Genomic DNA, 12,500 nt, shown 5'->3' on the forward strand with positions numbered 1-12,500 from the left:
GCCTGCAGTGGTATTTTTAGTGTAGGCGTCCTGTTAGGGAGTGCTAGAGGCCTCACTGGTGGTTCATACTTCACTGAACCGCCATGCTGAGGTGGATAGAAACGGGGAAGAAGCAAGTCATAACAAAGTTACCTCGAAATATTCCCCTATGGCATCATCATCTTCAGAGTCATTCTCTTTGGGTATTCCATTGACCTTTTGTGTTCGACGCTTTGATGGAGATTTGCCATCAGGTTTTGATGACATCTCTCTTTCCAGTTTCTTCTTTCTAAACAGTGAAGGCATTTTTCGAGCACTTCTTCTGATCTCAGGAGTTGATTGGCCATATTCCTGAGAGGAAAACACTGTCACTTGATGGTAACAAGGCATTTCTGCCGTTTTTTCAGTGCATAAGGACTCAAAAAAATCACAACCAAACCCAAACAACGTCTCGTACTCGGGTTCTTTTTTTGTTTTGTTTTCTTCAGAATTGCACATGCTTCCAATTCATTCGAAAAATGTTTCTATCGTTTTTCACCAGCTTTAAACTGAAAATCTCGCAACATTACCGTTACATTACCAGTTATGTTAAAACTATCTAAAAGATTTAAAGCATAAAATGGTTCTTACGATTATTCAAACACAGGATTTAATAGGACCAGAATTTCAATGGTTTTTTACACATTTACATTATTACAGTGTTCCAGATAAGAAGGGATTGGAGGGTGAAAGACCTGACAAATTTGAAGCCGTGAAACCGACAAATCAAGGGATACACTTTGGAAAACGTATAGAGACCCACTGGTACTGACCTCAGCTTGACCCCTCCCCTCCCTTTCCTGTGCCTACGCCCCCTCAAAACGTATCTAAAACGCTGTATTAGCCGGGCATAAATACCAGGAAACAATTCTCAGGCCAACTTGAAAAAAAAAAATTTTACTCGTTCCCGCCCGCTTCATTTTTTGGGCCACCCTCTCCGTTTTTTTGTTATTTGTTATTGGAAAAGTTGGAACGAACAAAAACCAAGAGGCGTTACTTTCACTTTGTACCCAGTCCTCCTCAATTAAATACAAAGAAAATTATGTAAAGCCCGACGCACAGACAAGGAACATTTGCATTTTTTTTTACTTGGCCTAATGAAGCATTTCTTTTCCATTGCCCCTTCCATCATCACCCATTCTCATTCACAGACTCTGAGAACGTTTATTGGGCAGTTGTCCAAAGAATACCCCACTTGTACATCGACAACTACAGGTGGTATCTTCTCATCAATCTTCACTTACCCCAGGAGGAGCAGGGGAAGACAGATCGGCAAACTTCTGAGGCTGGCCATTGCCCAGTTTATCAAGGGCTGTACCTATAAGGGTCGTAGTTTCCTGGAACAAAAGTCAAAAAGAAAAATTAATGGTTTGTCTGGGAGTGCATGAATCATCCTTGTAGATACAGGGGCAGTCAGTTTGGATAACAATAATAATATTAATTTTTTTCCTTTAATTAATTACAAATACAACAAATACACAGATCTACAAAATATACGATGATAACTACTGGTACTTACATTTACCATTTTGCTAACACTTACAGTTCCAACATACAGGCCTAATTAAGGTTATTGGCAAAAAGGTGAGAAATAAACAAAGACTATGACTTCTCAAAACCAGCCCACTTTTACAGAAAAGAACCACGTTTGTTTGACATGAATGATATATATCTTTCTATTTCTATCTTCTCTGCCATGAGGGTGACAAAATCTTCAAAAAGGGGTTTGGCATTATTTACTGCTTTGCAATAGAGAATGTATTTACCAAAATGAATAAGGTGGTTTAGATTTAAACAAGAAGAAGCACTTTAGGACACCATACAGAATTTCTCTCTCAGAAAGGCTTAATTAATAATAATAATAATCATAACAGCAATAATAACAATAATAGTGCCTGTTGAATGCTTGTGCAAAAGGACTACAAACGGCAACGTTTCCAATACCACTTGTATTGAAGTGGATCCATTTAAGTGGTACCATACCATCACTACCCAGAGAGGGTGATTGAAAATGACGACCAAGTGATAGAACATCGGAGACCAGATGTTGTTGTTGTGGATACATGTAAGTCAGCCGGAACAAGAAGAATCATTGATGCTGCTATCTCCAGTGACCACAATAACAAAAGAAAGGAATACAACAAGTTTCAGAGCTCTGAGCTGAGATTGCTAGATTATGGAACAAGACAACAGTTGTTCCCATTGTGATTGGGGCATTTAGGTTCCACACCAAATAACTTAAAGAATAACTCGAGGCATAACAACAGTACAGTCTGCACTTCTTAGCATGATTGTACGGTGACTTAAACCAAAAATGTTCATGCACAGATAAGTTAAAATATCTTCTTACTTATGGTGCTCAGCGCGCACTCCGCTATCATCATGTGACACAAGTGATACAACAGAAGCTGTAATACAGTCTACCACACCTTAAGTTTTGCGTCATTGCCTTTAAGATCATCCACGTGCCAATGGAGAATGCTAACACTTAACTCCTTCTGAAGGATGCTGAAAACGAAGTAAAATAATAATAACACTGCAATTGAACATCATGAAAAACTGAACAATCAACAACTGTTCTAATGGTTTTAAAGGGTTTGAACTTTTAAAGAGCAAATTGCCATGGTTCAACCACTAAATTAACTACCCAAAGGAAATATTAAACAACATTATTCTATGTTGTACGCTGTATACTGTTGTAATAAATTATTTTGTTTTACCTGAAGTGTTCATCACTTTCTTGTTTGTCAGCTTGAAGTGTCTTATTTTCCTGATCAAATTCCCTTTGCTACAAAATGAAAGAACAACAGAAAGTGAAGCAACCAGAAGCCTGAGAAAATCCTGACTCAAACCACCATATGCATCTCAGCTATCAACTGAAGCCATCTGAGCAGTATTCAATGAAACAAAACGAAAAATGGCCTGTCACACTAAGCAGGTATGCTGTACAAGCAAGACAGCTATTTCTGGTTTCTGGCTTTGCATTCACAACAGCCACCTTGTTTCACTTAATTAATGCCAGTTTGACTACCTAACTGGTAATTGACGAAACAATGAAATCACGCTTTGTTTACATAAGGCCTTGCTCTGGACGATTTCTTCCAATATAAATGAGACATCGCTTTATCTGTGGGACAGATTTTTTTCTGGCTCCTAACAATAGTATTTTGGTCATGACAACTGCCTTGTTTCACTAAATACCAATCACTGAGGTAACCTACAATCTAAGACATAATTAGTTGGGACACTTGAGCCGCACTTCGATTTTAACTTACGAATAATGCCTGCTCCCTCTCCCCCTCAATGTTGCCTTAGAAACAATTTTTTCTCGCCTGAGCAACTAAGTATTTATACCGTTCCGACTTTTGTCAACATTGAGTGGGGAAAGAGCGAACACTGTCCCAACAATTATGTCTCAGATTGTAGCTGTCTCCCTTGCCACAGCCATAGCTGGTTAGTGTGACAGGCAATGTTTGTAAATAAGGCATTTAATTTGCTTCATTTCATTTCATTTCGCCAAATATTGAAAGCCCCATAATAGGTGGACGTGTGATACAGAATACACCGAATTTCATTCTTTTGAACTGCACTTATGCAATTCTAAGTGAAAGTGATCAACACAGTTAATGAATCAACTAAAAGCCTGAAAAAATCAGAATTGGACAGGACTCGACGAACCCATTCCCTTGGGATTGTGCTTCAGCAGCTCAAGTTTCACTTTAATACAATAATATCATTATTGCATTAAATAGATAGACATTTATGTTGCAAAATGTAAGGAACAAAAATGCTTCATCATTATTATGTAAGTTGAACACACCTTGTCCTCCAACTGTTGTTGAACATTTTCCAGCTCATTACTCAGCAGAGTTCGCCTTCAAAATTATAATGAAAACACTAAGAGTGACAACTATAGATTTAAATGAATGAAGGGGGTAGTTTCTAAAGAAACTGTGGTGCTGAGTTGATAATGTAAATTGACCACTGTACAGAGATTCTAAAAGCTGACGTTTCAAGCATTAGCCCTTCGTCAGAGCGAATCCAAAATATAAATGAGACAATCCTCTGACGAAGGGCTAATGCTCGAAACGTCAACTTTAAGAATCTCTGAACAGTGGTCAATTTACATTATCAAAACCAAATTTTTGTAAACTATAGATTTACTCTGTCTAATGCCAGATGATTTTACTTGTCAATGGGAGTCCGGGATGAAAGCGTTAACAACATCTCTGTCCACCCAAAAACTGTCCCCTTGGGATATACAAAGAATTTTACCCTTGGACAGAATTACATATAATGTGGTATGAGGAGGATGTACAGTCACCAGTAGTCCAGGGAGCAGTAAGGCCAGTTCAATTTCTTTTTGAAGACTGCCAGGATACCATTAAATTAATTCATTTTTTTCATGTTGTTACAATTCAAGGCATCATTTTGTTCACACTCATTTCAAAGATGTGGTAGTGCGGGGGGGTACTGCTATATATGGGCTATATAGGTATGTGCCACTGTGACGGGTATGGTTTTCAAGCAGTTTACTCTAGCATAGGGTATATAAATCAGAGCGTTTGGGTCTAGAGTAGGGTATCATTTTTCACGAAACTGACCAGTTGGTTGAAGATTTTATTTTAGACTAAGGAAACCAGGAATTGCTACTCAAAAATATAAAAAAATGAAATTGGCAAGTTTGAATTTTCACGACTCAGCCTCAACTATCATAAAACGCTACTGGATATTATTAACTGTCAAAAGTCGGGATACAGACTGAAATTGGTGGTACCGGTATTAATACTAGTCGTGCAAATTCTATTGTTTTCATTTCAACTGTGGGCTTTAGCACTGAAGATAACTGTTGTCAGTCACAGGGAACACCGAAATTGATTAAAAAGAAGCTTTTAAAAGGTATCTTCAGATTTGATTAACCTATTAACCCATTGACTCCCAGGGGTTCCCCATTGACAAGTAAAATCGTCTGGCATTAGACAGAGTATTCAAAATACTAAGTCTGACTGGTTTAGGCTAGTTTGGACGTCAAAGTTAAATTAATGGGGACATAGTTTTTCAGTGATTGATTAACCCATTGACTCCCAGGGGTTCCCCATTGACGAGTAAAATCGTCTGGCGTTAGACAGAGTAAAATACTAAGTCTGACTGGTTTAGGCTAGTTTGGACGTCAAAGTTAAATTAATGGGGACATAGTTTTTCAGTGATTGATTAACCCATTGACTCCCAGGGGTTCCCCATTGACGAGTAAAATCGTCTGGCGTTAGACAGAGTAAAATACTAAGTCTGACCGGTTTAGGCCAGTTTGGACATCAAAGGTTTAAATTAATGGGGATTAATGTCACTGCAAATACACAACATTAGATTTCGTCAACTTTATTGTTAACATCTGCGAACAAATGACCAACTTTTTTCATGAGTGCTTTTTTGGAGTTCTTATTTTTTTTCCAAATTCATGCTTGAAAAGTTGGGGTGCGGCTTATACAAGAGTTTTTACAGTACTCAAACTCTTTCACTATTCCTAGAACAGCTTTTATTACAGTTTTGCCCATAACAGAGACTGAAAGGTAACCCATACTTACTTGTGTTGAAGTTTTTCCATGGTTAAGTCATTGACAACCAATTCATCAGCAGTAAGACCTGTTGATGTCAATTCCAAAAGACTTTCATCAAAGATGAATGAAAGAACTGGTGACTGATTCTGTCTGTAATTTAAAAAAGAAAGAAAGGAAAGAGCGAATGTTTCAAAAGGAGTACAAACACCTTACAACAACCAAGTACGACACTGTATAACATAAGTCTTTGAATCTCTTGACTGACCGCATATTCATCATTCTCACTTGTCAGTTGAAATGACACGTTACCCTATTTTAAATTAATCACCTTCCCCAAATCGAGCCTTGTGATAACACTGATACTTTCTTAACACATACAGCTGTAAGATGCATTACCCTCTGGAATTTAAGGAAAATTATGGCCCACAGTCGGCCAACAAACAGCCGACAGTTTTGGTCAAAATTGTTGACTGACAGTCGGCCGTTTGTTGGCCGTTTGTCGGCCAACTGTTGGCAAACTGTTGGTGGCCTGTCGGTGAAGTGTTGGTAAGTTGTCGGCTGCAACGTTTAGTAATAATATCGTTTTCGTAATTATTATCAATTTCATAAACAAGTTCATAAATAATAAACGAGCACGCACAAAATCATTTATCGCATAAACAAGTTCATAAAGTTTACATTTACTTCCTTAGTTTCACTCTTGATCAAATGAGAATCTTTGTTTTCTGACTTTTATTATGGAAAGAAAGAACATTAGTGAAGGTCAACCGGTGTAGACATACATGACATGCTAAAACATCCCAGCTTGCATTGGATTCAAGGGTGATTCAAAAAGGAAAATGTCTCTTCTTGTTTTCGTTTAGTAAGTATGTAGAGAAAAGATGAGTTATCTGCTGGATTTTTTTCTCCTTGTCGACTGTCAGTAGTTCCTGTCAGTAATGTTCTTGTTTTAGTTTATTTTTCAGGTTGCCGACAGTCGGTGGATGTGAGCTGTTCTTCACAATTACCCTTACAACCATGACAACCATGTGTAATATTATTTTTTCCTCATCATACTCCATCTTTCACATGTTAAATGTTAATCTTTCACCATTTCTTTTTATATGTAGTCTTGCTGGCTTTTTCCTATCTTTTTCTGACAATGTATCACAAATCTGACACTTACACCAAAACTTAACCCCAGAAAAACAACAGCAGTATAAGGCCAGGTAAAACTATAAATTATGTAATAAGAATATCATTGATGTTTGTATTAAAAATATGCTAATTTGCCTACTTAATTGGTAATCGACGAAACAATGAACTCACATTTTGTTTACATACATGTAAGGCCTGGCTCTGGACAATTTCTTCCAAGGTAAATGAGACATCGCTTTATCAGTGGGACAAATTTTTTTCTGGCTCCTAACAATAGTATTTTGTAGGAAGCAGACAACTTTTTTAAAAGACATGTTTCGGCATGCTTATGCCATCGTCAGTTTAATGAGTTCCTAATTATGTAAGTGTGAACAGTTATAAAGTCTGCAGGTTGATGAAAAAATTATTACAACATGACGTAATACAAAAGCGAGTACTATTTACAGCGTGACACCAAACATTAAGGTGTAAACTAAAACGTAAGAAAAGTGTTGTAATGCTGCAATTGTTTGTTAAGTTCCCGTTTGACCTTATTTGTATAAAAAGCTTCTTTGAGTTTTAAATCAATTGAGTTGCCGGCAAAATCCAGAATACTAAAGCACGAAGGGGAGTATTTGTTCTTAGATAAAGGAGATGTGTTGAAATGCTTAAAAATATGCGAGTTTTTATCGCTTTCCGTGTGTTCCTCTATCCTGGTAGAAAAGTGGCGACTAGTTTCGCCAATATAACGGGAATTAAGACCCGCACAAGAAAATTGGTAAACTACCAATGTATGTAAGAACAAATACTCCCCTTCATGCTTTAGTATTCTGGATTCTGCCAGCAACTCAATTGACTTAAAACTCAAAGAAGCTTTTTATATAAATAAGATCAAACTGGAACTTAACAAACAATTGCAGCATTACAACACTTTTCTCACATTTTAGTTTACACCTTGATGTTTGGTGTCACGCTGTAAAATAGTAGCCGCTTTTGTATTAAGTCATGTTGTAATAATTTTTTCATCTACCCGTAGACTTTATAACTGTTCACACTTAGGAACTCATTAAACTGATGATGGCATAAGCATGCCGAAATATGTCTTTTAAAAAAGTTGTCTGCTTCCTACAGTATTTATCATACTTGCTACTATTGCGACATTATGGAAATAGTATTTTGGTCACGACAACTGACTTGTTTCACTGAATACCGATCAGGTACACTGTAGGCAAACTGGCATTAAGCTAGAAGCCAGAAATAGCTGTCTCACTTGAGGTCCCATGATTTGTTTGTCAAATGGTCAATGAGTCAATGAGTCATGAGTCAATGAGACTCACCGTCAATATAGCAATAATTTATTGATTAAGCCTAAGCCCTCATTTCAGTGATTACACCTATAAGCACTCTCTGAAATTTTAGCTTTCATTTTATGGGTTAGGTTAACTGTTACAGTACTAACTCATTGACTCATTGACTCATGACTCACTGAGTCATTGACTCATAACTACTTGATACTCGTCTCGCTTGCTATAGCCATACCTGGTTAGTGTGACAGGCCATGTTTCTGAATAAAGCCTTTAATTTGTTTTGTTTCTCGAATCATTTCATTTGCTTAATATCATACATGTAAGCCCCACAATAGGTGGATGTGTTGTAGTTCAATTTGCACTTTGGTACAATTTGTTTTTGAACTGGTACAGAATATATTGAACTGGTATAAAATAGTTTGAACTGGTACAATTTTAATTGTACTGGTGCAAAAACAGTGAAAATAGTTTTAATGTTTGTTGAACACAAAGAACACAGACACTTCATTGATAACAGCTGTTTGCCATTCATTTACTTAGTTCAAGAGGTTACTGATATAAGGTTTGCTGAGCATTCATAGCAGGACAGAAATTAGCAAGACTTGTTGGAAATACTTAACTCTTTAAGTCCCAGTGGCCACTTGTAGACAGTTGTACTCATTAATGGGAGCTCCCTTGGGCCTTAAAGAGTTAACCTGTCTGGTTTGACCAAGAATAACATGAGTGGTTTTAAGCACTAATTTACACAATTTAAGCCTTTAGAAACACTTGTTCTAGAATGGTTAGCTTTTTTATTTACAGTCATGATGTACTAAACATAAACATTAAGAATTTATTTTAAAGCCTGTTCATTTAGTGTATGTGGTGACAAGGGCTAAAGATTGCTTTTTGGCTTATCATCAAGTTACCGTGAGTGTACCAGTCCTGCTGTTGGTTTGGATTAGTTTTATCATGTTGTGTGTACAATTCATTTTGCAGACTATAACAGCAATACATGAATTATGTCACTGTTTTAATAAGACAATAAATAAACTGCAGAAATCTTACAATTTAATTTTGCTATTTGTCATTAAATTAATAAAATAGTATTTTGAGATTAGTGTCTTGTAGCAATTTGTTTTGTTTTTCCATATCAAGATATCTCAATGAGTAGTATAGGGGAAACTTAGCACCAATCAGCAGTTTTTCATCTACAGCCCACTTGCTTTTTTTCATGCTGCAGCTGCTGTAAAAGATGTTTTGGTAGAGAAATCTAGTTTCACATTAGTGGCAATACAAGGATAGAATCGCTAGGGTGTTATCAGAGTGTTAACTTTGCCATACTCTGTCACAATTCTTACATATCCTTTCCCTTCAATTTCGATGATTTGACCCAAGAGCATATTGGGGTGAAAAGGGTTGAGCTTGTCTACTAGTCCATGTCCGAAATCTTAAATTTTGGTTGTTTTTGTGCTTGCTTTCTTGTTTGCTGGTGATAGTCTCCTGTTGTTCATGCAATGGACATAAACTTACGAACAACTTTACAAGTCGAACGCTTACTTCTGTAAATAGTTGTCATAACAGTTTTTCTGTCAGGTGTTTGCAGTTTTCCGAGCACCCCGCCACAGCTAACCACTATTGATTCCCCTATGCGGCATCTTTTGAAGAACGAGACTAAATACAATAGAGCCTATTCTTATTCAATGACATGCAAATAAGTGGCGGGGTATTCTGAAGTTTGTGTGGTCAAGTGGATAAGAGAGTGGACAACAGATCCAGAGGTAGGGAGTTCAAGTTCAAGTTCGGGTGAATAAAAAAGAAAGTCTTGAGTATACTGTGTAAAGTCTGTCATAGAGGGAGTAGGCATAAGGGTATGCAAGGAGGGGGCGCCACCTGCAAAATAAGGGGGGATAAAACTGTGAAAGAAAGGGGGGTTGGATAGAGGTGATGGAGAAGATGAGGGAGCGGTACGAAAGTAGAAGAAAAGAAAGAAATAACATGTTCTTTTTTAGACCCCCTAAAAACCACGCCCCTGTTTTTTTAACTACACCCCAAAAAAAGGAAAATCCCTTTTTTAGACAGTTGATAAAAATAAGCCAGTACAATTAAAATTGTACCAGTTCAGAAAAAATTGTACCAAAGGAACAAATTGTACTACAACAGATGTGCGATAGAGAATACTCACTTTTTCCTCCCAACCACCAACTTATAAAAATGATTTACCTGTGTTTGGTAATAAAGCCAGAATATTCTTGTTCCTTTTTAACTTCATCAACACCAGTTTGTATGATTTGACTTGAGATCAAATACTCCTCTCGACAACAGGTTGTAAAGTGCACCACTTCTTGGAGAAGGTCTTTCCTATCACCCAACATTAAAAATTTGAAAAATAAATTATTTTCAGCAACAATTTTGAGAGATATCCTGTAATCCAGCCCACCAAATAGCTGGAACTTTCAATTATTGATTTGCGCTGAAACTATGCAAACACAAAAATATGATTTCTTGAACCAGTCCTCCAAGGACTGCCATAATAGAGATTTAACTTCACTGTTTCTGAAAATGGCAAACAGCAACCAAGGCTGAAATTTACACATGGCCAAAACAAAGAAACTTGATTGTTTCATTTTTTTAGCTCACTTGTTGTCTGTTACCTACAGATATTGAGCAACCTGTCTAAACATGGCATCTGATAGGATGCGGCGATGCGGATCCGCATAATTCCGATATTTTCCGCAAAAAACAGAAGAAATATCTGATATTAGTGATAAAGCAGCTCCTTAACATCCTCAAAAACATAAAAGCCGAAGAAATTGACTGTTTTGAAATGCTTATTTTCCTGAACATTGAAGAAAACACACCATTTCGTTCGCAGATGAAAGTTCGTAAGAAAGATTGTAAGCAGTTTCCGCGCATTTTTTCGCCAATGAGCCTGGACACTAGTTTTTGTTCCTACAATGCTTTCCATTGGACGAGAAACAGTTACACTTCAGCAAATGACGTAACTGATAAGAAACTAAGGGCGCGTTCGATTGACCGTATTCCGGAATAGGATTACATGGTATACAAGTTAGAAATCCTTCCGTTTTACGGAGATTCACATTAAAAATGTCGAACACCAGCTAAAATGCTATTTTAAACATATCTTTATTATCCTTGTTGCTTCAAAACGCCAGACATACCGTTTTGAATTCATCACTTCACGTATTCTTATTCCGGAATACGGTGAATCAAACGCACTTTAAGTCAATGATCGAGGGAATGGATCGCGCTCCAAAGGTATTACAATTTTGCTCCATTATCTCCAAATTGAAACAAAATTCATGATGAGAAACAAAATAATTTTTTATCGCTTTATTTATTTTACCAAAAGTTGCGGGAAAATCCCAACTGCTAACCCTTTTATTTAAACGGTGAAAGCTGGTCGCAAATTGATGACTCCTCCATGTAATTTAATCACAAAGGGCAAAAATTCAGTCACAAATGCGATTGTATTGGTTGCAATTTCGATTACGGATTTACCGTAAGCATGTAAATACATTGGACGGGCCTAATTATTAGTTTTATAACTTGTTTAAGTTTCCGCATAATCAACGCATGTTTCCGCATAATATGGCCAAAAATTTCCGCATAATCTTTAATTTTTTTCCGCATCCTATCAGAAGCCATGTCTAAAGATAGAGCCAAGGTACATGTAAGAGAACTTCAATGCTTTTACATTGTAGGACAAGCAGAATCACTTTAAAAGTCAATATTCATGGTTTCTTGGAGATTATTTCTTTATTTGTTTCTTTTGTTTGTTTGTTTGTTTGTTTGTTTATTTATTTCTTTGCCCTTAAATTGGTATTTTGATGCCAGAAAACTAAAAATTAACAAGTATGTAATATGCATCTTATGCGATGGTTTAACACATACTGTTAATAGAAATACGCGCGGATATTTTGCGAGTTGCGTAGTATTTTTCCGAGCGCCATAGGGGCGAGGAAAAATTGAGCAATGAGCAAAATGTCTGCGAGGATTATATGTTAAACCATTGAGATTTATTATTCCACTACAAAAAAGGCATTATCTTGCTTCAATTTTTATTTTGTAAGAGTGTTTTGAAAAAAATGCATCATCTGTCCTTCAGGGCACGTTCAAACAATGTAAACAGCACAAAAAGCCAGCCAAAGATCTTCATTTGATTGGATAAACAGAATGACGAGTGACAAGCGATGACAAGCTAAATTCTCAGGCTTTGAATCGAGTTGAAAAGAATTTCATTCATTGAAAAACTCCTGTTCCATCCGTATTTAAATTTTGCTCTGTCCAAAACCGGTTAAACCGGGACATTACAGTGTATTACCATCTCATATTTGTGCCTTCCCTTGACCAAATAAGGTAAAATGGCATAATAGTGGAATACTGTAATAATATTACATACTGATGCAAAAGAGTTTAAATAATATTATTATAAGTACTGATTGCTGCAGGAATTCTCTGAGGTCTAACAGTCATCACAACAGCTTTGAAGCAAAAGGTCCCA

The 12,500-nt window shown here is 36.8% G+C and overlaps 1 protein-coding gene across 1 annotated transcript in view; it reads right to left on the bottom strand.

The window, feature by feature from the left end:
• The window catches only part of LOC138007951 (tyrosine-protein kinase Fer-like), a 27,636-nt gene that overhangs the window by 8,243 nt on the left and 6,893 nt on the right, over positions 1–12,500 (bottom strand). The window contains exons 3-9 of the mRNA XM_068855098.1: positions 10,199–10,336; positions 5,601–5,723; positions 3,839–3,893; positions 2,739–2,806; positions 2,448–2,526; positions 1,263–1,355; positions 133–330 (exon numbers count right to left, since the gene is read on the bottom strand). Of these exons, the coding sequence (XP_068711199.1) occupies positions 133–330; positions 1,263–1,355; positions 2,448–2,526; positions 2,739–2,806; positions 3,839–3,893; positions 5,601–5,723; positions 10,199–10,336 (754 nt within the window). The remainder of the gene's footprint in view (positions 1–132; positions 331–1,262; positions 1,356–2,447; positions 2,527–2,738; positions 2,807–3,838; positions 3,894–5,600; positions 5,724–10,198; positions 10,337–12,500) is intronic.

This window comes from Montipora foliosa, chromosome 6, assembly GCF_036669935.1.
Source record: "Montipora foliosa isolate CH-2021 chromosome 6, ASM3666993v2, whole genome shotgun sequence".
Lineage (NCBI taxonomy): Eukaryota > Metazoa > Cnidaria > Anthozoa > Scleractinia > Acroporidae > Montipora > Montipora foliosa.